Source organism: Cetorhinus maximus, chromosome 19 (genome assembly GCF_964194155.1).
Source record: "Cetorhinus maximus chromosome 19, sCetMax3.hap1.1, whole genome shotgun sequence".
Taxonomy (NCBI): domain Eukaryota; kingdom Metazoa; phylum Chordata; class Chondrichthyes; order Lamniformes; family Cetorhinidae; genus Cetorhinus; species Cetorhinus maximus.
Genome location: NC_135897.1, coordinates 8,533,300 through 8,560,572, shown reverse-complemented (window position 1 = coordinate 8,560,572; position 27,273 = coordinate 8,533,300). Strand labels below are relative to the sequence as shown.

General features: G+C 49.7%; 1 protein-coding gene across 1 annotated transcript in view; it reads left to right on the top strand.

Moving 5' to 3' along the window:
- Positions 1 to 27,273, top strand: part of ankmy1 (ankyrin repeat and MYND domain containing 1) — a 177,170-nt gene that overhangs the window by 80,580 nt on the left and 69,317 nt on the right. The window contains exon 19 of the mRNA XM_078564626.1: positions 4,738 to 4,898. Within this exon, the coding sequence (XP_078420752.1) occupies positions 4,738 to 4,898 (161 nt within the window). The remainder of the gene's footprint in view (positions 1 to 4,737; positions 4,899 to 27,273) is intronic.

Here is a 27,273-nt window from a genome sequence, read left to right as displayed (position 1 = left end):
GTTTTATCCTCATCGCCAAATGTAATAACTCGGTGGAACAGCAGGTTTGATGAAGAAAAGGCTAAATTTTACTTAGGAGACACGTAGAGGTACTTGCACACTAGACACAATCTCTCCATCAGAGGCCCCGCCCACAGGATCACCCACGCAATAAGCTTATTGGTCGAAGCCTCTGTAATCGCACCGCATGATGAGTGATTGACAGGAGGGAGGGAAAATACATCTAGTTACTTCACCTCGACTCCCTTGTGGATCAAAAATCTGTCTCACTCAACCTTGAATATATTCAATGGCCCAGCCTCACTGCTCTCTGGGAAGAGAATTCCAGAGATTAACAACCCTCTGAGAGAAGAAATTCCTTCTTATCTCTATCTTAAATGGGAAACCCCTTATTTTGAAACTTTGCCCCCTGGTTCTAGATTCCCCCGTGAGGGGAAGCAACTTCTCAGCATCTACCTTGTCAACCCCATTGGAATCTTATACGTTTCAGTCAGATCACCTCATTCTTCTAAACTCCAATGAGTACAGACCCAGTCTATTCAATCTTTCCTCATAAAACAACCCCTTTATACAAGGAATCAGCCTACTGAACCTTATTTGAAGCGTCTCATTAACTCACAAGAACTTTTCAACGCTCTGTTAAACAAGTCAATTCGTTTTCTCTCTCTGAAGTCACCATTCTTCATTGATTCTTGTCAGCCGTGGCTCTGTTTCAGTCTTTACTGAGCAGGCCAGCACTAATGTCGAGCCCTGCTTTTGCTTTGCACACCCATGCACCACCACTCCATCCCCCCTGCACCCCTCCCCCACCTCTCCACCCCCCCCCCCCAACAAATTCAGCCAAGAGCTCAGAAACCCTTCACCACATTCATACTGAGAAAAGCACTCAAGTAGACTTTCTGCCTGCCTGAAATGGCGTGCAGTTTCTGCCCTTGCAGAAAACCAACCTCACTTACCAAAATTCAGAGTGTTTGGGTGCAGGTTGTCAGAACCAAGGCTTCGGGGCACCCAAGGGTGAGCAGGGCTACTTGGGGGAGTTTTAACAGAGCACCAGTAAGTTTCCTGATGCCTTTCCTGTCAGGATGACCTTGACCATTCAGCCATTGTTTGGCAGGGTTATCTGGTAATGGTGGGAAGAATCCCAACCCCCACTGGATCTCCTGATTCCACCAATGGCTCAGTCTACCTTACAGAATCTGTCTGGGTAATGCCTGGTGTGATTGCCTCTGAAACAGAGAGTGACTTGGTTCTGAATGTTCCATTGTAGGCATATCATCTTGAAGGCACCTTAACCCTAAACCTTGCTTACCACCCACACAAACCAACATTTTAAACTGAAATAAGGCTGACTTCAAAGGAATGAGGTGTAAGCTGAACACTTTAAACTGGGCGGTGCTGTTGAAAGGTAAATGTAAAAAACAGCAGGGCATAGTCAAAAAGGTATTGTGTTGAATACAAGATCAATAAATACCTTAAAAAGCAGAAGGTCCACTCGCAGACTCAAGCAATCACGATCAACAATACGAGGCACCAATTGAAAAAGCAGCATAGATTCTGCTTATGGCACTTGCTATCCTGATTATCCAAAAAATTTTCCAGGAACAATCTTGAAACTTCTGAAAATCTGTTGCCATTGCTGCAAAATCTCACTTCTTGTAAATAGCACCAACTGCAGGCTTAGCCTCTCCAGCTCTTTCTGCTCTCTTACAAAAGCTTGTAACAAACATGAATTTTCCATTCCACTACTCTTTTGTCCACTGTCGGTTGCTGCTGCATCTGAGGAGAAAATATTTTGACTCTTGTTTCTCCCTCAACTCTCAATTTATTGATCGCAGTGAGAGAAGCATCTCTCCATCAGTCTTCTCTGTTTGACTGTGGCATCCAACATTAAGCTTTATCCACAGTGGGGCTCTCACATCTTCTGGGGCCTGGACTCTCATGGTTTCCCTCATATTGTCTGTAAAATGTGAATTAACCACTGTTCTATGCTTCTGTGACACTCACACTCGGCTTAGAAATATAACTCTTTTGAGTACATTCACAGTTCTTGGTTTCCGGGAGTGGGACATGAACCCACAACCTTCTGATTCAAAGGCGAGGGTGCTATGAACTGAGCCACACCTGACACCTTGCTTAGAAATGTATTCATGTTCACCCTGTCACTGATATAATTGCCCCCTCTAATCCTTCAAACAACCACCCCCACCTATCTCCATGCTATCCCTAAATTGGTATCTTCTAAAACTATGGAAATTGATACCAATTCTTAAATGATCCTTGGAAGCTTTGACCTAATCTATGATTGGCCATATCATTTTCAGCCAGATTCCTGTTGCCTAGGTTACACCATTCAAACTCAGCACTTCAATGCTTCAACAAATTACCTGTCATTGCTCTTAACAACCTCAAACTGCCTTACCTGTACACCTGTGAACATGTTATCTTCAGGTGATCGCCACCCAAATCCATATTCATGGATTTCTTTCTTTTCAACTCCTAGTTTTGTTGTTGCGGCTAATGGCTCGATCTCAAACTCTTTTGCTGGTGATTTCACTCTATCTTTGGTTAACTGGGGGAGAGATGCCACCACTGGTGGGATTGCGCTGACATCGGAGATTCCACCACACCCACGCTCCCATCCCCCAAACCTCAACCCCAACCCCCACTGAGGCCAGTTTCTAGAGTCCAGTATTGAACTGGGGGCAGCCTCCCAGTGACAGGGCAGGGCTCCATCGGCACCCCCTCTCCATCATCCCAGCACAGAGCCCTGGGCATATGATGGCCAGAGGAAGTGACCACAGGCCGTGCCATGGAGGGACGCCATGTTTAAAGTGCAGCCACATGCACGCCTCACAGTGCTCCCAACCCAGAACTGCGGCACTGAAGACATGGCCCCGAAGGGCAAGAAGACTGCAGCCCCACAATTCAGTGACGCATCCCTGGGACACCTTCAGGACACTGCTGGAGACCATTGCAATGTCCTCTACCCCCACTCTGGCCACAGGAGACCCATCAGTGTCACCACCCTGGCTTGGCAGAGGTGGTCAGTGCCAATGCTGCACAGAAGAGGTTGGTCACCAAGTGCAGAAAGAGGATGAATGATCTCATCCGTGCTGCCAGGGTAAGGCAGCCATCTCACCACTCTAAACTCACACACTCACAAATCCATCGCACATTCATTGGCATCTCACTCACTGCCAGCCAAAGGGACATCACCACCCATTCTCACACACATACCCTCACATCTCCATCTGGCCTCATCTCCTCTGGAGACTGTCTCCTCATCCCTCACCAGCTTAAGGCCACTTGCATAGATCAACGTATGCCCCCACATATACCCTAGGACACCCCCCTTCCCCAGTACAGCCCTCATCCTGCAGCCTCGTCCCTTGTCTGAGGCCGATTCTTCCTCTTCCCCAAGCAAGCCCTAGCCTGACAGCCATTGAACAGCCACCTCCACCTTACGGTTGGTCTGGTAGGTAGAGACCTGCCCGTGAGCCCCCCTAAAAATGATGTGGTGCTGCCTGCGAAGCCTGGCGCTGATGACTGCGAGTGCTGCCCGAAGCAAGGTAGGCAAACAAACCTTGAAGTCCCGAGTGAAGTGCAGCCCGCCAAGTGCATGTCGCTCAAGTACAGTCACGCCAACGTACTCAGATAACCCAGCTTTGGGGATGATTCCAGCGAGCTGGGCTTATGATGATATGCAGATGTATTACAATGAAGTTCCCGACACGTGGCAGTGGGAAATGTGGCCCACCATTGATGGGCAGAGCAGACGATTGCAAACTGGTTTCATAACGGTGTGAAACTGATTTTTGGCCTTCCCGCCAGACTGCACACTCCAGTTATGCAAGCATTGGAAAATTCCACCTGTTGAGTTTGATCTCGGGTCCTCGTTGAAGTAGCACATTTCAGAGTGACAGGAGTGATGCTATAAATGACCTTATGCTAGGAAAGGGGAATGGGTGAAATCATCTCTTGCCTATCCATTGGGAAACAGCATGCTTGTGAGGGCGGGTAAGAACAGAATCAGACTTGACTTTGGTCAAGTTGCTGAATAGCTTATGGACACTTTTACACAGGTAAATGTATCATCGGAAGAAGTGGCAACATGGGCAAGGTACCAAAGGAACTCATAGATCACTAACACTGGCAAGATTTATCCTCAGGAGGGGAGCACCCTCACGGGTCCAGCATCTGTCTGTGCCTTAGAGCTATTTGAGGTTAGATCCTTCTTGTTAGAGCATATGGCTTTTTCCAGCGGCACCCCATTTGAACCATTACAGGGAGCTGGGGGGGAGAAAGTGTCCGATTTTCCAGCCTCACACCTGAAGTGCCCCCATCCCCCAGAATAGGAGATGCAGTGCATCACAAGGCAGCTGGTAAAAGCCCTTCTGGAGGGAGAGGGCATCCCAGTGAGCATTGTTCTCCTTCCCTTCTGCCCCACCCCCTTCCCATCCCTGGCCTAGGATGTCCCGTGTCTTTGGGCCACTTCTTTGATCTTTGAATGCCACCTCTTGCTCTTCCCGGTTTCACCAGCACGTGTCCAGCTGAGGCTCACACCCTGGCAGCGGCAGAGACTGGGCACACAGATATCTGTCTGCCAGCACTGCTCCAGGAACATAGGCACAAGTCCTGCCCTGACACACCTCACTGGAGGAAGAATCTGGCTCTGTTGGCAGCTCTTGGTTGCAGGCCTTGACTAATCAAATTTCTGTTCTTCCACTGGTTTAACAGGAGACAGCTGTTCAAGTTCAAGTTCTGTTATTTCTGTGGCCGCTCAGTGGGTGTCCGGCTGATCAATTGCAGTCGGTGTAAGGAGGTGTACTACTGCAGTAAGGCCTGCAAGGTGACAGCTTGGAAAGAATTCCACAAGGATGAGTGCTACTTATCAAAAAGTAAGTGTACGTACTATTACATAGTGGCTTTGACAACCCTCCCAGAGCAGCAATGTAAACCCAATAACTTGACTGCACTTAGGCAGCATAACCTGACCGCCAAGACAAGACCTGCCCTTTATAGTTAGGGAACTTTAGAAAACCTATCGGTCGAATTAAATTTATCGGAGCAAGACGAGGGAGATCATGGCTATCATTATGGAGGAATCATTGATCATTGATGAAGGTCTACAGGACTGAGAGCATGCATGCTATTAAATAAAGGGGTGGAAAATTCCTCTCCAATCCCTCTAAATAGCCCAGGAGACTGCATTGACTATGACTTCAATTAGTTGATCCCTATCTCTTGTATGATGCAATCTGTACTTCAGAAGCAGATTGATCCCAAGCATTTTGGGATAAGCTATAGTAAAAGATTAGAATATCAAGATTTACAGTCCAGAAAAAAAATAGTTAATGGGGTGAAGTCCACATTTTCTAAATGTATGGATGACTTTACATGTCTATATATACCCTATTTCAACCTCCATATTTTCCCTCTGACCCTATTAACACAATTCAATGCTCACTTATTTAAAGAATACACGCCCTTGCATATACAGATGGTTACATCACCAGCCAATAATTACAAACAGGCAAAACATTTCCCGTCTTTTAATGCAAAGCTGTCAGAGTTAGGCACTGCAGGCATGCCAGACTAGGAGAAGCCTAATGCAGCAGGTCAATTGCAGTCATCTGCTGTATTATATTATTGCAATGCCTTGGGACAATTGCTATACTGCTGGACTGTAATCAAACGTTAAAATCAAAACTGCCCAGATTCCTGCCTCTTTAAACTCCCAACTGGCTAAATTGTTCTTCAAGTTCTGCTAATTGAATGTGTGAGGTGCATTCCTTTTTTCTCTCTCTCCCCGTATGGTAAATCTGTTCAAATCAGGTAATCATTCCACTTTTAACAGAGAATGCTGCCTTTCATCTCCTGCCACAGGCAGGCCTGTTTCACCAGAGTGTCTCAGTGAGGTGAAGCTGCCTTCTCAATAGTGAATTGAGGGCTGTCTTGAATAACATGAACAATTTGCCTTGGAGGCATTCCTGAAAGCCAGTGCTAGAGCACCTTATCTGGCTGCTTTTATAAGGAACATTGACTTCATTTAAAACCTCTTCATGGAACTGTTTTGTGCGACTGTTTGTACAAAATAAAACAGCACTTGGTTTCATGCCAATTGGCACCACAAACATCCACACCCACTGGAGTGTTTTCTACCCCCACTGAAGTCAATAACAGATTGGATAAAGGCCCAGAATCGCATTTCAGGGCAATCAGGGCTGGGTAACAAATGCCGCCTTGCCAGGCGATGCCCACATTCTGAGAACAAGTATAAAAAATGCACATGGCACAGCCAGTTATTAGCTGACACAAAGATGTGCTTTTAACGGCACACAAAGCTGCAATATTATTTTATGTAGTACTTAAATAAATGAAAAGTCAATTTGAAACAGGTATTGGAAAGTATGAGGAGGTCTGAACCAGAAGCTCTGGGTTCAAGTCCCACTCTAGAGTTTGATGGCCAAGAAAGGTGTATCTGTAATGTGGCCAAACAGGTCAATTATCAGCCTGTAAATCCTTCCAATACACCTGATAGCAGGCAGTAAGAGCAAGATAATTGCCACTGCAGTACTTTGCCAAGTATAATCATGGACCAATCCAATTGAAGCCTATGGTCGCCAATGCCCTCTTAGGGCTTGGTACTGAAGGAGGAGGATTGGAACATATAGAATAATCTAAAGGTATGAGTAGATACAAGAACTCAGGGGACATTCAAAAGGGGATGGTTTGGGGAGTGAGGATCCCAGGGAAATGGGCTTTTGTGGGAAAGTTTAAGTATAAAAAGGATGGGCTTCAATGGGACATTTGGAAAACAATTTAAATTATGGAAAAGTTGGGACACTGGAAGAATGAGTTTTCATAGGAGAGCTAGGCTGCCAGAGAAATGGACTTTGGTGGGAGATTTGGGTACTAGAGGAATGGGCCTTGATGATAGAATTGGGGTGGCTGAGGCTTGAGCTTTAATAGGAGACTATGGTAATAGAGGGAAACAAAAGAATTATTGACATTGGGAATGAAAAGCAAAATACAGTGGATTTTGAGTCTAATATGACTCTTCCGAAACATTAACTCTGTTTCTTCCTCCACGGAGACTGTCAGACCTGCTGAGTTTTTCCAGCACCTTCTGTTCTTGTTTGATTATTGGCATGGGGTTTGATAGATGATTTAGAATTGTGAAGCATAAGCTTTAATGAGACAGGGTACCAGAAGAACAAATGTCAATAAGAGAGGCTGGACCTAGGTGGGAATGTTAGGTACTAGAAAGATGAGTTCAATAGGAAAGTTAGGGCTTTGGAGGAATGGGCTTCAATGGGAGGGCTGGAGTACCAGAGGGTTGGACTCTGATAGGTCAGCTGGAATACTGGATGGATGGACTCTGATAGGTCAGCTGGAGTACTGGATGGATGGACTCTGATAGGTCAGCTGGAGTACTGGATGGATGGACTCTGATAGGAAAGTTGAAGTACTGGAGGGATGGACTCTGATAGGTCAGCTGGAGTATGATGGACTCTGATAGGTCAGCTGGAAAATGATGGACTCTGATAGGTCAGCTGGAATACTGGAGGGGTGGACTCTGATAGGTCAGCTGGAATATGATGGCCTCTGATAGTTCAGCTTGAGTACTGGAGGGGTGGACTCTGATAGGTCAGCTGGAATATGATGGCCTCTGATAGTTCAGCTGGAGTGCTGGACAGATGGACTCTGATAGGTCAGCTGGAATACTAGAGGGATGGACGCTAATAGGTCAGCTAGAATACTGGAGGGATGGACTCTGATAGGTCAGCTAGAATACTGGAGGGATGCACTCTGATGGAAGAATTGGAGTACTGTATGGATGGACGGACTCTGGTGTGAGAGTTGGAGTACTGGATGGATGGACAGACTCTGGTGTGAGAGTTGGAGTACTGGATGGATGGACAGACTCTGGTGTGAGAGATGGAGTACTGGATGGATGGATGGACTCTGATGGGAGAGTTGGAGTACTGGACAGATGGACTCTGATGGGAGAGTTGGAGTACTGGACAGATGGACTCTGATGGGAGAGTTGGAGTACTGGACAGATGGACTCTGATGGGAGAGTTGGAATACAGGACAGATGGACTCTGATGGGAGAGTTGGAGTACTGGACAGATGGACTCTGATGGGAGAGTTGGAATACTGGACAGATGGACTCTGATGGGAGAGTTGGAGTAATGGACAGATGGACTCTGGTGTGAGAGTTGGAGTACTGGACAGATGGACTCTGATGGGAGAGTTGGAGTACTGGACAGATGGACTCTGATGGGAGAGTTGGAGTACTGGACAGATGGTCTCTGATGGGAGAGTTGGAGTACTGGACAGATGGACTCTGGTGTGAGAGTTGGAGTACTGGACAGATGGACTCTGGTGTGAGAGTTGGAGTACTGGACAGATGGTCTCTGATGGGAGAGTTGGAGTACTGGACAGATGGTCTCTGATGGGAGAGTTGGAGTACTGGACAGATGGACTCTGGTGTGAGAGTTGGAGTACTGGACAGATGGACTCTGGTGTGAGAGTTGGAGTACTGGACAGATGGTCTCTGATGGGAGAGTTGGAGTACCGGATGGATGGACTCTGATGGGAGAGTTGGAGTACTGGACAGATGGACTCTGATGGAAGAGTTGGAGTACTGGATGGATGGATGGACTCTGATGGGAGAGTTGGAGTACTGGACAGATGGACTCTGATGGGAGAGTTGGAGTACTGGATGGTTGGACTCTGATGGGAGAATTGGAGTACTGGACAGATGGACTCTGATGGGAGAATTGGAGTACTGGATGGATGGACGGACTCTGGTGTGAGAGTTGGAGTACTGGACAGATGGACTCTGATGGGAGAGTTGGAGTACTGGATGGTTGGACTCTGATGGGAGAATTGGAGTACTGGACAGATGGACTCTGATGGGAGAATTGGAGTACTGGATGGATGGACGGACTCTGGTGTGAGAGTTGGAGTACTGGACAGATGGACTCTGATGGGAGAGTTGGAGTACTGGATGGTTGGATTCTGATGGGAGAGTTGGAGTACTGGACAGATGGACTCTGATGGGAGAATTGGAGTACTGGATGGATGGACGGACTCTGGTGTGAGAGTTGGAGTACTGGATGGATGGACTCTGATGGGAGAGTTGGAGTACTGGACAGATGGACTCTGATGGGAGAGTTGGAGTACTGGACAGATGGACTCTGATGGGAGAGTTGGAGTACTGGATGGATGGACTCTGATGGGAGAGTTGGAGTACTGGACAGATGGACTCTGATGGGAGAGTTGGAGTACTGGACAGATGGACTCTGATGGGAGAATTGGAGTACTGGACAGATGGACTCTGATGGGAGAGTTGGAGTACTGGACAGATGCACTCTGATGGGAGAGTTGGAGTACCGGATGGATGGACTCTGATGGGAGAGTTGGAGTACTGGACAGATGGTCTCTGATGGGAGAGTTGAAGTACTGGATGGATGGACTCTGATGGGAGAGTTGGAGTACTGGACAGATGGACTCTGATGGGAGAGTTGGAGTACTGGACAGATGGACTCTGATGGGAGAGTTGGAGTACTGGACAGATGGACTCTGATGGGAGAGTTGGAGTACTGGACAGATGGACTCTGATGGGAGAGTTGGAGTACTGGATGGATGTACTCTGATGGGAGAGTTGGAGTACTGGACAGATGCACTCTGATGGGAGAGTTGGAGTACTGGACAGATGGACTCTGATGGGAGAGTTGGAGCACTGGACAGATGGACTCTGGTGTGAGAGTTGGAGTACTGGACAGATGGACTCTGATGGGAGAGTTGGAGTACTGGATGGATGGACTCTGATGGGAGAGTTGGAGTACTGGATGGATGGACTCTGTTGGGAGAGTTGGAGTACTGGACAGATGGACTCTGGTGTAAGAGTTGGAGTACTGGACAGATGGACTCTGGTGTGAGAGTTGGAGTACTGGACAGATGGACTCTGATGGGAGAGTTGGAGTACTGGACAGATGGACTCTGATGGGAGAGTTGGAGTACTGGATGGATGGACGCACTCTGGTGTGAGAGTTGGAGTACTGGATGGATGGACTCTGATGGGACAGTTGGAGTACTGGACAGATGGACTCTGATGGGAGAGTTGGAGTACTGGACAGATGGACTCTGATGGGAGAGTTGGAGTACTGGACAGATGGACTCTGATGGGAGAGTTGGAGTACTGGACAGATGGTCTCTGATGGGAGAGTTGGAGTACCGGATGGATGGACTCTGATGGGAGAGTTGGAGTACTGGACAGATGGTCTCTGATGGGAGAGTTGGAGTACTGGACAGATGGACTCTGATGGAAGAGTTGGAGTACTGGAATAATGGACTCTGATTGGAGAGTTGGAGTACTGGAGAGATGCACTCTGATGGGAGAGTTGGAGAACCGGACAGATGGACTCTGATGGGAGAGTTGGAGTACTGGACAGATGGACTCTGGTGTGAGAGTTGGAGTACTGGACAGATGGACTCTAATGGGAGAGTTGGAGTACTGGATGGATGGACTCTGATGGGAGAGTTGGAGTACTGGACAGATGGACTCTGGTGTAAGAGTTCGAGTACTGGACAGATGGACTCTGGTGTGAAAGTTGGAGTACTGGACAGATGGACTCTGATGGGAGAGTTGGAGTACTGGACAGATGGACTCTGATGGGAGAGTTGCAGTACTGGATGGATGGACGGACTCTGGTGTGAGAGTTGGAGTACTGGATGGATGGACTCTGATGGGACAGTTGGAGTACTGGACAGACGGACTCTGATGGGAGAGTTGGAGTAATGGACAGATGGACTCTGATGGGAGAGTTGGAGTACTCGATGGATGGACTCTGATGGGAGAGTTGGAGTACTGGACAGATGGACTCTGATGGGAGAGTTGGAGTACTGGACAGATGGACTCTGATGGGAGAGTTGGAGTACTGGACAGATGGACTCTGATGGGAGAGTTGGAGTACTGGACAGATGGTCTCTGATGGGAGAGTTGGAGTACTGGACAGATGGACTCTGATGGGAGAGTTGAAGTACTGGACAGATGGTCTCTGATGGGAGAGTTGGAGTACCGGAGGGATGGACTCTGATGGGACAGTTGGAGTACTGGACAGAAGGTCTCTGATGGGAGAGTTGGAGTACTGGATGGATGGACGGACTCTGGTGTGAGAGTTGGAGTACTGGACAGATGGACTCTGATGGGAGAATTGGAGTACCGGATGGTTGGACTCTGATGGGAGAATTGGAGTACTGGACAGATGGACTCTGATGGGAGAATTGGAGTACTGGATGGATGGACGGACTCTGGTGTGAGAGTTGGAGTACTGGACAGATGGACTCTGATGGGAGAGTTGGAGTACTGGATGGTTGGACTCTGATGGGAAAATTGGAGTACTGGACAGATGGACTCTGATGGGAGAATTGGAGTACTGGATGGATGGACGGACTCTGGTGTGAGAGTTGGAGTACTGGATGGATGGACTCTGATGGGAGAGTTGCAGTACTGGACAGATGGACTCTGATGGGAGAGTTGGAGTACTGGAAAAATGGACTCTGATGGGGGAGTTGGAGTACTGGACAGATGCACTCTGATGGGAGAGTTGGAGTACTGGACAGATGGACTCTGATGGGAGAGTTGGAGTACTGGACAGATGGACTCTGGTGTGAGAGTTGGAGAACTGGACAGATGGACTCTAATGGGACAGTTGGAGTACTGGATGGATGGACTCTGATGGGAGAGTTGGAGTACTGGACAGATGGACTCTGGTGTAAGAGTTGGAGTACTGGACAGATGGACTCTGGTGTGAGAGTTGGAGTACTGGACAGATGGACTCTGATGGGAGAGTTGGAGTACTGGACAGATGGACTCAGATGGGAGAGTTGGAGTACTGGATGGATGGACGCACTCTGGTGTGAGAGTTGGAGTACTGGATGGATGGACTCTGATGGGACAGTTGGAGTACTGGACAGATGGAGTCTGATGGGAGAGTTGGAGTACTGGACAGATGGACTCTGATGGGAGAGTTGGAGTACTGGATGGATGGACTCTGATGGGAGAGTTGGAGTACTGCACAGATAGACTCTGATGGGAGAGTTGGAGTACTGGACAGATGGACTCTGATGGGAGAGTTGGAGTACTGGACAGATGGACTCTGATGGGAGAGTTGGAGTACTGGACAGATGGTCTCTGATGGGAGAGCTGGAGTACCGGATGGATGGACTCTGATGGGAGAGTTGGAGTACTGGACAGATGGTCTCTGATGGGAGAGTTGGAGTACTGGACAGATGGACTCTGATGGAAGAGTTGGAGTACTGGATGGATGGATGGACTCTGATGGGAGAGTTGGGGTACTGGACAGATGGACTCTGATGGGAGAGTTGGAGGACTGGATGGTTGCACTCTGATGGGAGAATTGGAGTACTGGACAGATGGAATCTGATGGGAGAATTGGAGTAATGGATGGATGGACGGACACAGGTGTGAGAGTTGGAGTACTGGACAGATAGACTCTGATGGGAGAGTTGGAGTACTGGACAGATGGACTCTGATGGGAGAGTTGGAGTACTGGACAGATGGACTCTGATGGGAGAGTTGGAGTACTGGACAGATGGTCTCTGATGGGGGAGCTGGAGTACGGGATGGATGGACTCTGATGGGAGAGTTGGAGTACTGGACAGATGGTCTCTGATGGGAGAGTTGGAGTACTGGACAGATGGACTCTGATGGAAGAGTTGGAGTACTGGATGGATGGATGGACTCTGATGGGAGAGTTGGGGTACTGGACAGATGGACTCTGATGGGAGAGTTGGAGTACTGGATGGTTGCACTCTGATGGGAGAATTGGAGTACTGGACAGATGGACTTTGATGGGAGAATTGGAGTACTGGATGGATGGACGGACTCTGGTGTGAGAGTTGGAGTACTGGACAGATGGACTCTGATGGGAGAATTGGAGTACTGGATGGTTGGACTCTGATCGGAGAATTCGAGCACTGGACAGATGGAATCTGATGGGAGAATTGGAGTAATGGATGGATGGACGGACACAGGTGTGAGAGTTGGAGTACTGGACAGATGGCCTCTGATGGGAGAGTTGGAGTACTGGATGGTTGGACTCTGATGGGAGAATTGGAGTACTGGACAGATGGACTCTGATGGGAGAATTGGAGTACTGGATGGATGGACGGACTCTGGTGTGAGAGTTGGAGTACTGGATGGATGGACTCTGATGGGAAAGTTGGAGTACTGGACAGATGGTCTCTGATGGGAGAGTTGGAGTAGTGGACAGATGGTCTCTGATGGGAGAGTTGGAGTACTGGACAGATGGACTCTGATGGGAGAGTGGGAGTACTGGACAGATGGACTCTGATGGGAGAGTTGGAGTACTGGACAGATGGACTCTGATGGGAGAGCTGGAGTACTGGATGGATGGACTCTGGTGTGAGAGTTGGAGTACTGGACAGATGGACTCTGATGGGAGAGTTGGAGTACTGGACAGATGGACTCTGATGGGAGAATTGGAGTACTGGAGAGATGGACTCTGATGGGAGAGTTGGAGTAATGGATGGATGGACTCTGGTGTGAGAGTTGGAGTAGTGGACAGATGGACTCTGGTGTGAGAGTTGGAGTACTGGACAGATGGACTCTGATGGGAGAGTTGGAGTACTGGACAGATGGTCTCTGATGGGAGAGTTGGAGTACTGGACAGATGGCCTCTGATGGGAGATTTGGAGTACTGGACAGATGGACTCTGGTGTGAGAGTTGGAGTACTGGACAGATGGACTCTGATGGGAGAGTTGGAGGACTGGACAGGTGGTCTCTGATGGGAGAGTTGGAGTACTGGATGGTTGGACTCTGATGGCAGAATTGGAGTACAGGACAGATGGACTCTGATGGGAGAATTGGAGTACTGGATGGATGGACGGACTCTGGTGTGAGAGTTGGAGTACTGGACAGATGGACTCTGATGGGAGAATTGGAGTACTGGATGGATGGACGGACTCTGGTGTGAGAGTTGGAGTACTGGACAGATGGACTCTGATGGGAGAGTTGGAGTACTGGATGGTTGGACTCTGATGGGAGAGTTGGAGTACTGGACAGATGGACTCTGATGGGAGAATTGGAGTACTGGATAGATGGACGGACTCTGGTGTGAGAGTTGGAGTACTGGATGGATGAACTCTGATGGGAGAGTTGGAGTACTGGACAGATGGACTCTGATGGGAGAGTTGGAGTACTGGACAGATGGACTCTGATGGGCGAGTTGGAGTACTGGATGGATGGACTCTGATGGGAGAGTTGGCGTACTGGACAGATGGACTCTGATGGGAGAGTTGGAGTACTGGACAGATGGACTCTGATGGGAGAATTGGAGTACTGGACAGATGGACTCTGATGGGAGAGTTGGAGTACTGGACAGATGGTCTCTGATGGGAGAGTTGGAGTACCGGATGGATGGACTCTGATGGGAGAGTTGGAGTACAGGACAGATGGTCTCTGATGGGAGAGTTGGAGTACTGGACAGATGGACTCTGATGGAAGAGTTGGAGTACTGGATGGATGGATGGACTCTGATGGGAGAGTTGGAGTACTGGACAGATGGACTCTGATGGGCGAGTTGGAGTACTGGATGGTTGGACTCTGACGGGAGAATTGGAGTACTGGACAGATGGACTCTGATGGGAGAATTGGAGTACTGGATGGATGGACGGACTCTGGTGTGAGAGTTGGAGTACTGGACAGATGGTCTCTGATGGGAGAGTTGGAGTACTGGATGGTTGGACTCTGATGGGAGAATTGGAGTACTGGACAGATGGAATCTGATGGGAGAGTTGGAGTACTGGACAGATGCACTCTGATGGGAGAGTTGCAGTACCGGATGGATGGACTCTGATGGGAGAGTTGGAGTACTGGACAGATGCACTCTGATGGGAGAGTTGGAGTACTGGACAGATGGACTCTGATGGGAGAGTTGGAGCACTGGACAGATGGACTCTGGTGTGAGAGTTGGAGTACTGGACAGATGGACTCTGATGGGAGAGTTGGAGTACTGGATGGATGGACTCTGATGGGAGAGTTGGAGTACTGGATGGATGGACTCTGATGGGAGAGTTGGAGTACTGGACAGATGGACTCTGGTGTAAGAGTTGGAGTACTGGACAGATGGACTCTGGTGTGAGAGTTGGAGTACTGGACAGATGGACTCTGATGGGAGAGTTGGAGTACTGGACAGATGGACTCTGATGGGAGAGTTGGAGTACTGGATGGATGGACGCACTCTGGTGTGAGAGTTGGAGTACTGGATGGATGGACTCTGATGGGACAGTTGGAGTACTGGACAGATGGACTCTGATGGGAGAGTTGGAGTACTGGACAGATGGACTCTGATGGGAGAGTTGGAGTACTGGATGGATGGACTCTGATGGGAGAGTTGGAGTACTGGACAGATAGACTCTGATGGGAGAGTTGGAGTACTGGACAGATGGACTCTGATGGGAGAGTTGGTGTACTGGACAGATGGACTCTGATGGGAGAGTTGGAGTACTGGACAGATGGTCTCTGATGGGAGAGTTGGAGTACCGGATGGATGGACTCTGATGGGAGAGTTGGAGTACTGGACAGATGGTCTCTGATGGGAGAGTTGGAGTACTGGACAGATGGACTCTGATGGAAGAGTTGGAGTACTGGAATAATGGACTCTGATTGGAGAGTTGGAGTACTGGAGAGATGCACTCTGATGGGAGAGTTGGAGAACCGGACAGATGGACTCTGATGGGAGAGTTGGAGTACTGGACAGATGGACTCTAATGGGACAGTTGGAGTACTGGATGGATGGACTCTGATGGGAGAGTTGGAGTACTGGACAGATGGACTCTGGTGTAAGAGTTGGAGTACTGGACAGATGGACTCTGGTGTGAGAGTTGGAGTACTGGACAGATGGACTCTGATGGGAGTGTTGGAGTACTGGACAGATGGACTCAGATGGGAGAGTTGGAGTACTGGATGGATGGACGCACTCTGGTGTGAGAGTTGGAGTACTGGATGGATGGACTCTGATGGGACAGTTGGAGTACTGGACAGATGGAGTCTGATGGGAGAGTTGGAGTACTGGACAGATGGACTCTGATGGGAGAGTTGGAGTACTGGATGGATGGACTCTGATGGGAGAGTTGGAGTACTGGACAGATAGACTCTGATGGGAGAGTTGGAGTACTGGACAGATGGACTCTGATGGGAGAGTTGGAGTACTGGACAGATGGACTCTGATGGGAGAGTTGGAGTACTGGACAGATGGTCTCTGATGGGAGAGCTGGAGTACCGGATGGATGGACTCTGATGGGAGAGTTGGAGTACTGGACAGATGGTCTCTGATGGGAGAGTTGGAGTACTGGACAGATGGACTCTGATGGAAGAGTTGGAGTACTGGATGGATGGACGGACTCTGGTGTGAGAGTTGGAGTACTGGACAGATGGACTCTGATGGGAGAATTGGAGTACTGGATGGATGGACGGACTCTGGTGTGAGAGTTGGAGTACTGGACAGATGGACTCTGATGGGAGAGTTGGAGTACTGGATGGTTGGACTCTGATGGGAGAGTTGGAGTACTGGACAGATGGACTCTGATGGGAGAATTGGAGTACTGGATAGATGGACGGACTCTGGTGTGAGAGTTGGAGTACTGGATGGATGAACTCTGATGGGAGAGTTGGAGTACTGGACAGATGGACTCTGATGGGAGAGTTGGAGTACTGGACAGATGGACTCTGATGGGCGAGTTGGAGTACTGGATGGATGGACTCTGATGGGAGTGTTGGAGTACTGGACAGATGGACTCTGATGGGAGAGTTGGAGTACTGGACAGATGGACTCTGATGGGAGAATTGGAGTACTGGACAGATGGACTCTGATGGGAGAGTTGGAGTACTGGACAGATGGTCTCTGATGGGAGAGTTGGAGTACCGGATGGATGGACTCTGATGGGAGAGTTGGAGTACAGGACAGATGGTCTCTGATGGGAGAGTTGGAGTACTGGACAGATGGACTCTGATGGAAGAGTTGGAGTACTGGATGGATGGATGGACTCTGATGGGAGAGTTGGAGTACTGGACAGATGGACTCTGATGGGCGAGTTGGAGTACTGGATGGTTGGACTCTGATGGGAGAATTGGAGTACTGGACAGATGGACTCTGATGGGAGAATTGGAGTACTGGATGGATGGACGGACTCTGGTGTGAGAGTTGGAGTACTGGACAGATGGTCTCTGATGGGAGAGTTGGAGTACTGGATGGTTGGACTCTGATGGGAGAATTGGAGTACTGGACAGATGGAATCTGATGGGAGAGTTGGAGTACTGGACAGATGCACTCTGATGGGAGAGTTGGAGTACCGGATGGATGGACTCTGATGGGAGAGTTGGAGTACTGGACAGATGCACTCTGATGGGAGAGTTGGAGTACTGGACAGATGGACTCTGATGGGAGAGTTGGAGCACTGGACAGATGGACTCTGGTGTGAGAGTTGGAGTACTGGACAGATGGACTCTGATGGGAGAGTTGGAGTACTGGATGGATGGACTCTGATGGGAGAGTTGGAGTACTGGATGGATGGACTCTGATGGGAGAGTTGGAGTACTGGACAGATGGACTCTGGTGTAAGAGTTGGAGTACTGGACAGATGGACTCTGGTGTGAGAGTTGGAGTACTGGACAGATGGACTCTGATGGGAGAGTTGGAGTACTGGACAGATGGACTCTGATGGGAGAGTTGGAGTACTGGATGGATGGACGCACTCTGGTGTGAGAGTTGGAGTACTGGATGGATGGACTCTGATGGGACAGTTGGAGTACTGGACAGATGGACTCTGATGGGAGAGTTGGAGTACTGGACAGATGGACTCTGATGGGAGAGTTGGAGTACCGGATGGATGGACTCTGATGGGAGAGTTGGAGTACTGGACAGATGGTCTCTGATGGGAGAGTTGGAGTACTGGACAGATGGACTCTGATGGAAGAGTTGGAGTACTGGAATAATGGACTCTGATTGGAGAGTTGGAGTACTGGAGAGATGCACTCTGATGGGAGAGTTGGAGAACCGGACAGATGGACTCTGATGGGAGAGTTGGAGTACTGGACAGATGGACTCTAATGGGACAGTTGGAGTACTGGATGGATGGACTCTGATGGGAGAGTTGGAGTACTGGACAGATGGACTCTGGTGTAAGAGTTGGAGTACTGGACAGATGGACTCTGGTGTGAGAGTTGGAGTACTGGACAGATGGACTCTGATGGGAGAGTTGGAGTACTGGACAGATGGACTCAGATGGGAGAGTTGGAGTACTGGATGGATGGACGCACTCTGGTGTGAGAGTTGGAGTACTGGATGGATGGACTCTGATGGGACAGTTGGAGTACTGGACAGATGGAGTCTGATGGGAGAGTTGGAGTACTGGACAGATGGACTCTGATGGGAGAGTTGGAGTACTGGATGGATGGACTCTGATGGGAGAGTTGGAGTACTGGACAGATAGACTCTGATGGGAGAATTGGAGTACTGGACAGATGGACTCTGATGGGAGAGTTGGAGTACTGGACAGATGGACTCTGATGGGAGAGTTGGAGTACTGGACAGATGGTCTCTGATGGGAGAGCTGGAGTACCGGATGGATGGACTCTGATGGGAGAGTTGGAGTACTGGACAGATGGTCTCTGATGGGAGAGTTGGAGTACTGGACAGATGGACTCTGATGGAAGAGTTGGAGTACTGGATGGATGGATGGACTCTGATGGGAGAGTTGGGGTACTGGACAGATGGACTCTGATGGGAGAGTTGGAGGACTGGATGGTTGCACTCTGATGGGAGAATTGGAGTACTGGACAGATGGAATCTGATGGGAGAATTGGAGTAATGGATGGATGGACGGACACAGGTGTGAGAGTTGGAGTACTGGACAGATAGACTCTGATGGGAGAGTTGGAGTACTGGACAGATGGACTCTGATGGGAGAGTTGGAGTACTGGACAGATGGACTCTGATGGGAGAGTTGGAGTACTGGACAGATGGTCTCTGATGGGGGAGCTGGAGTACGGGATGGATGGACTCTGATGGGAGAGTTGGAGTACTGGACAGATGGTCTCTGATGGGAGAGTTGGAGTACTGGACAGATGGACTCTGATGGAAGAGTTGGAGTACTGGATGGATGGATGGACTCTGATGGGAGAGTTGGGGTACTGGACAGATGGACTCTGATGGGAGAGTTGGAGTACTGGATGGTTGCACTCTGATGGGAGAATTGGAGTACTGGACAGATGGACTTTGATGGGAGAATTGGAGTACTGGATGGATGGACGGACTCTGGTGTGAGAGTTGGAGTACTGGACAGATGGACTCTGATGGGAGAATTGGAGTACTGGATGGTTGGACTCTGATCGGAGAATTCGAGCACTGGACAGATGGAATCTGATGGGAGAATTGGAGTAATGGATGGATGGACGGACACAGGTGTGAGAGTTGGAGTACTGGACAGATGGCCTCTGATGGGAGAGTTGGAGTACTGGATGGTTGGACTCTGATGGGAGAATTGGAGTACTGGACAGATGGACTCTGATGGGAGAATTGGAGTACTGGATGGATGGACGGACTCTGGTGTGAGAGTTGGAGTACTGGATGGATGGACTCTGATGGGAAAGTTGGAGTACTGGACAGATGGTCTCTGATGGGAGAGTTGGAGTAGTGGACAGATGGTCTCTGATGGGAGAGTTGGAGTACTGGACAGATGGACTCTGATGGGAGAGTGGGAGTACTGGACAGATGGACTCTGATGGGAGAGTTGGAGTACTGGACAGATGGACTCTGATGGGAGAGCTGGAGTACTGGATGGATGGACTCTGGTGTGAGAGTTGGAGTACTGGACAGATGGACTCTGATGGGAGAGTTGGAGTACTGGACAGATGGACTCTGATGGGAGAATTGGAGTACTGGAGAGATGGACTCTGATGGGAGAGTTGGAGTAATGGATGGATGGACTCTGGTGTGAGAGTTGGAGTAGTGGACAGATGGACTCTGGTGTGAGAGTTGGAGTACTGGACAGATGGACTCTGATGGGAGAGTTGGAGTACTGGACAGATGGTCTCTGATGGGAGAGTTGGAGTACTGGACAGATGGCCTCTGATGGGAGATTTGGAGTACTGGACAGATGGACTCTGGTGTGAGAGTTGGAGTACTGGACAGATGGACTCTGATGGGAGAGTTGGAGGACTGGACAGGTGGTCTCTGATGGGAGAGTTGGAGTACTGGATGGTTGGACTCTGATGGCAGAATTGGAGTACAGGACAGATGGACTCTGATGGGAGAATTGGAGTACTGGATGGATGGACGGACTCTGGTGTGAGAGTTGGAGTACTGGACAGATGGACTCTGATGGGAGAATTGGAGTACTGGATGGATGGACGGACTCTGGTGTGAGAGTTGGAGTACTGGACAGATGGACTCTGATGGGAGAGTTGGAGTACTGGATGGTTGGACTCTGATGGGAGAGTTGGAGTACTGGACAGATGGACTCTGATGGGAGAATTGGAGTACTGGATAGATGGACGGACTCTGGTGTGAGAGTTGGAGTACTGGATGGATGAACTCTGATGGGAGAGTTGGAGTACTGGATGGATGGACTCTGATGGGAGAGTTGGAGTACTGGACAGATGGACTCTGATGGGAGAGTTGGAGTACTGGACAGATGGACTCTGATGGGAGAATTGGAGTACTGGACAGATGGACTCTGATGGGAGAGTTGGAGTACTGGACAGATGGTCTCTGATGGGAGAGTTGGAGTACCGGATGGATGGACTCTGATGGGAGAGTTGGAGTACAGGACAGATGGTCTCTGATGGGAGAGTTGGGGTACTGGACAGATGGACTCTGATGGAAGAGTTGGAGTACTGGATGGATGGATGGACTCTGATGGGAGAGTTGGAGTACTGGACAGATGGACTCTGATGGGCGAGTTGGAGTACTGGATGGTTGGACTCTGATGGGAGAATTGGAGTACTGGACAGATGGACTCTGATGGGAGAATTGGAGTACTGGATGGATGGACGGACTCTGGTGTGAGAGTTGGAGTACTGGACAGATGGTCTCTGATGGGAGAGTTGGAGTACTGGATGGTTGGACTCTGATGGGAGAATTGGAGTACTGGACAGATGGAATCTGATGGGAGAGTTGGAGTACTGGACAGATGCACTCTGATGGGAGAGTTGGAGTACCGGATGGATGGACTCTGATGGGAGAGTTGGAGTACTGGACAGATGCACTCTGATGGGAGAGTTGGAGTACTGGACAGATGGACTCTGATGGGAGAGTTGGAGCACTGGACAGATGGACTCTGGTGTGAGAGTTGGAGTACTGGACAGATGGACTCTGATGGGAGAGTTGGAGTACTGGATGGATGGACTCTGATGGGAGAGTTGGAGTACTGGATGGATGGACTCTGATGGGAGAGTTGGAGTACTGGACAGATGGACTCTGGTGTAAGAGTTGGAGTACTGGACAGATGGACTCTGGTGTGAGAGTTGGAGTACTGGACAGATGGACTCTGATGGGAGAGTTGGAGTACTGGACAGATGGACTCTGATGGCAGAGTTGGAGTACTGGATGGATGGACGCACTCTGGTGTGAGAGTTGGAGTACTGGATGGATGGACTCTGATGGGACAGTTGGAGTACTGGACAGATGGACTCTGATGGGAGAGTTGGAGTACTGGACAGATGGACTCTGATGGGAGAGTTGGAGTACTGGATGGATGGACTCTGATGGGAGAGTTGGAGTACTGGACAGATAGACTCTGATGGGAGAGTTGGAGTACTGGACAGATGGACTCTGATGGGAGAGTTGGTGTACTGGACAGATGGACTCTGATGGGAGAGTTGGAGTACTGGACAGATGGTCTCTGATGGGAGAGTTGGAGTACCGGATGGATGGACTCTGATGGGAGAGTTGGAGTACTGGACAGATGGTCTCTGATGGGAGAGTTGGAGTACTGGACAGATGGACTCTGATGGAAGAGTTGGAGTACTGGAATAATGGACTCTGATTGGAGAGTTGGAGTACTGGAGAGATGCACTCTGATGGGAGAGTTGGAGAACCGGACAGATGGACTCTGATGGGAGAGTTGGAGTACTGGACAGATGGACTCTGGTGTGAGAGTTGGAGTACTGGACAGATGGACTCTAATGGGAGAGTTGGAGTACTGGATGGATGGACTCTGATGGGAGAGTTGGAGTACTGGACAGATGGACTCTGGTGTAAGAGTTCGAGTACTGGACAGAAGGACTCTGGTGTGAAAGTTGGAGTACTGGACAGATGGACTCTGATGGGAGAGTTGGAGTACTGGACAGATGGACTCTGATGGGAGAGTTGGAGTACTGGATGGATGGACGGACTCTGGTGTGAGAGTTGGAGTACTGGATGGATGGACTCTGATGGGACAGTTGGAGTACTGGACAGATGGACTCTGATGGGAGAGTTGGAGTACTGGACTGATGGACTCTGATGGGAGAGTTGGAGTACTCGATGGATGGACTCTGATGGGAGAGTTGGAGTACTGGACAGATGGACTCTGATGGGAGAGTTGGAGTACTGGGCAGATGGACTCTGATGGGAGAGTTGGAGGACTGGACAGATGGACTCTGATGGGAGAGTTGGAGTACTGGACAGATGGTCTCTGATGGGAGAGTTGGAGTACTGGACAGATGGACTCTGATGGGAGAGTTGAAGTACTGGACAGATGGTCTCTGATGGGAGAGTTGGTGTACCGGAGGGATGGACTCTGATGGGACAGTTGGAGTACTGGACAGAAGGTCTCTGATGGGAGAGTTGGAGTACTGGATGGATGGACGGACTCTGGTGTGAGAGTTGGAGTACTGGATAGATGGACTCTGATGGGAGAATTGGAGTACCGGATGGTTGGACTCTGATGGGAGAATTGGAGTACTGGACAGATGGACTCTGATGGGAGAATTGGAGTACTGGATGGATGGACGGACTCTGGTCTGAGAGTTGGAGTACTGGACAGATGGACTCTGATGGGAGAGTAGGAGTACTGGATGGTTGGACTCTGATGGGAGAATTGGAGTACTGGACAGATGGACTCTGATGGGAGAATTGGAGTACTGGATGGATGGACGGACTCTGGTGTGAGAGTTGGAGTACTGGATGGATGGACTCTGATGGGAGAGTTGCAGTACTGGACAGATGGACTCTGATGGGAGAGTTGGAGTACTGGAAAAATGGACTCTGATGGGGGAGTTGGAGTACTGGACAGATGCACTCTGATGGGAGAGTTGGAGTACTGGACAGATGGACTCTGATGGGAGAGTTGGAGTACTGGACAGATGGACTCTGGTGTGAGAGTTGGAGTACTGGACAGATGGACTCTAATGGGACAGTTGGAGTACTGGATGGATGGACTCTGATGGGAGAGTTGGAGTACTGGACAGATGGACTCTGGTGTAAGAGTTGGAGTACTGGACAGATGGACTCTGGTGTGAGAGTTGGAGTACTGGACAGATGGACTCTGATGGGAGAGTTGGAGTACTGGACAGATGGACTCTGATGGGAGAGTTGGAGTACTGGATGGATGGACGCACTCTGGTGTGAGAGTTGGAGTACTGGATGGATGGACTCTGATGGGACAGTTGGAGTACTGGACAGATGGAGTCTGATGGGAGAGTTGGAGTACTGGACAGATGGACTCTGATGGGAGAGTTGGAGTACTGGATGGATGGACTCTGATGGGAGAGTTGGAGTACTGGACAGATAGACTCTGATGGGAGAGTTGGAGTACTGGACAGATGGACTCTGATGGGAGAGTTGGAGTACTGGACAGATGGACTCTGATGGGAGAGTTGGAGTACTGGACAGATGGTCTCTGATGGGAGAGCTGGAGTACCGGATGGATGGACTCTGATGGGAGAGTTGGAGTACTGGACAGATGGTCTCTGATGGGAGAGTTGGAGTACTGGACAGATGGACTCTGATGGAAGAGTTGGAGTACTGGATGGATGGATGGACTCTGATGGGAGAGTTGGGGTACTGGACAGATGGACTCTGATGGGAGAGTTGGAGTACTGGATGGTTGCACTCTGATGGGAGAATTGGAGTACTGGACAGATGGAATCTGATGGGAGAATTGGAGTAATGGATGGATGGACGGACACAGGTGTGAGAGTTGGAGTACTGGACAGATAGACTCTGATGGGAGAGTTGGAGTACTGGACAGATGGACTCTGATGGGAGAGTTGGAGTACTGGACAGATGGACTCTGATGGGAGAGTTGGAGTACTGGACAGATGGTCTCTGATGGGGGAGCTGGAGTACGGGATGGATGGACTCTGATGGGAGATTTGGAGTACTGGACAGATGATCTCTGATGGGAGAGTTGGAGTACTGGACAGATGGACTCTGATGGAAGAGTTGGAGTACTGGATGGATGGATGGACTCTGATGGGAGAGTTGGGGTACTGGACAGATGGACTCTGATGGGAGAGTTGGAGTACTGGATGGTTGCACTCTGATGGGAGAATTGGAGTACTGGACAGATGGACTTTGATGGGAGAATTGGAGTACTGGATGGATGGACGGACTCTGGTGTGAGAGTTGGAGTACTGGACAGATGGACTCTGATGGGAGAATTGGAGTACTGGATGGTTGGACTCTGATCGGAGAATTCGAGTACTGGACAGATGGAATCTGATGGGAGAATTGGAGTAATGGATGGATGGACGGACACAGGTGTGAGAGTTGGAGTACTGGACAGATGGCCTCTGATGGGAGAGTTGGAGTACTGGATGGTTGGACTCTGATGGGAGAATTGGAGTACTGGACAGATGGACTCTGATGGGAGAATTGGAGTACTGGATGGATGGACGGACTCTGGTGTGAGAGTTGGAGTACTGGATGGATGGACTCTGATGGGAAAGTTGGAGTACTGGACAGATGGTCTCTGATGGGAGAGTTGGAGTAGTGGACAGATGGTCTCTGATGGGAGAGTTGGAGTACTGGACAGATGGACTCTGATGGGAGAGTGGGAGTACTGGACAGATGGACTCTGATGGGAGAGTTGGAGTACTGGACAGATGGACTCTGATGGGAGAGCTGGAGTACTGGATGGATGGACTCTGGTGTGAGAGTTGGAGTACTGGACAGATGGACTCTGATGGGAGAGTTGGAGTACTGGACAGATGGACTCTGATGGGAGAATTGGAGTACTGGAGAGATGGACTCTTATGGGAGAGTTGGAGTAATGGATGGATGGACTCTGGTGTGAGAGTTGGAGTAGTGGACAGATGGACTCTGGTGTGAGAGTTGGAGTACTGGACAGATGGACTCTGACGGGAGAGTTGGAGTACTGGACAGATGGTCTCTGATGGGAGAGTTGGAGTACTGGACAGATGGCCTCTGATGGGAGATTTGGAGTACTGGACAGATGGACTCTGGTGTGAGAGTTGGAGTACTGGACAGATGGACTCTGATGGGAGAGTTGGAGGACTGGACAGGTGGTCTCTGATGGGAGAGTTGGAGTACTGGATGGTTGGACTCTGATGGCAGAATTGGAGTACAGGACAGATGGACTCTGATGGGAGAATTGGAGTACTGGATGGATGGACGGACTCTGGTGTGAGAGTTGGAGTACTGGACAGATGGACTCTGATGGGAGAATTGGAGTACTGGATGGATGGACGGACTCTGGTGTGAGAGTTGGAGTACTGGACAGATGGACTCTGATGGGAGAGTTGGAGTACTGGATGGTTGGACTCTGATGGGAGAGTTGGAATACTGGACAGATGGACTCTGATGGGAGAATTGGAGTACTGGATAGATGGACGGACTATGGTGTGAGAGTTGGAGTACTGGATGGATGAACTCTGATGGGAGAGTTGGAGTACTGGACAGATGGACTCTGATGGGAGAGTTGGAGTACTGGACAGATGAACTCTGATGGGCGAGTTGGAGTACTGGATGGATGGACTCTGATCGGAGAGTTGGAGTACTGGACAGATGGACTCTGATGGGAGAGTTGGAGTACTGGACAGATGGACTCTGATGGGAGAATTGGAGTACTGGACAGATGGACTCTGATGGGAGAGTTGGAGTACTGGACAGATGGTCTCTGATGGGAGAGTTGGAGTACCGGATGGATGGACTCTGATGGGAGAGTTGGAGTACTGGACAGATGGTCTCTGATGGGAGAGTTGGAGTACTGGACAGATGGACTCTGATGGAAGAGTTGGAGTACTGGATGGATGGATGGACTCTGATGGGAGAGTTGGAGTACTGGACAGATGGACTCTGATGGGCGAGTTGGAGTACTGGATGGTTGGACTCTGATGGGAGAATTGGAGTACTGGACAGATGGACTCCGATGGGAGAATTGGAGTACTGGATGGATGGACGGACTCTGGTGTGAGAGTTGGAGTACTGGACAGATGGACTCTGATGGGAGAGTTGGAGTACTGGATGGTTGGACTCTGATGGGAGAATTGGAGTACTGGACAGATGGAATCTGATGGGAGAATTGGAGTACTGGATGGATGGACGGACACTGGTGTGAGAGTTGGGGTACTGGACAGATGGACTCTGATGGGAGAGTTGGAGTACTGGATGGTTGGACTCTGATGGGAGAATTGGAGTACTGGACAGATGGACTCTGATGGGAGAATTGGAGTACTGGATGGATGGATGGACGTACTCTGGTGTGAGAGTTGGAGTACTGGATGGATGGACTCTGATGGGAGAGTTGGAGTACTGGACAAATGGACTCTGATGGGAGAGTTGGAGTACTGGACAGATGGACTCTGATGGGAGAGTTGGAGTACTGGATGGATGGACTCTGATGGGAGAGTTGGAGTACTGGACAGATGCACTCTGATGGGAGAGTTGGAGTACTGGACAGATGGACTCTGATGGGAGAGTTGGAGTACTGGATGGACGGACTCTGATGGGAGAGTTGGAGCACTGGACAGATGGACTCTGGTGTAAGAGTTGGAGTACTGGACAAATGGACTCTGATGGGAGAGTTGGAGTACTTGACAGATGGACTCTGATGGGAGAGTTGGAGTACTGGATGGATGGACAGACTCTGGTGTGAGAGTTGGAGTACGGGATGGATGGACTCTGATGGGACAGTTGGAGTACTGGACAGATGGACTCTGATGGGAGAATTGGAGTACTGGACAGATGGACTCTGATGGGAGAGTTGGA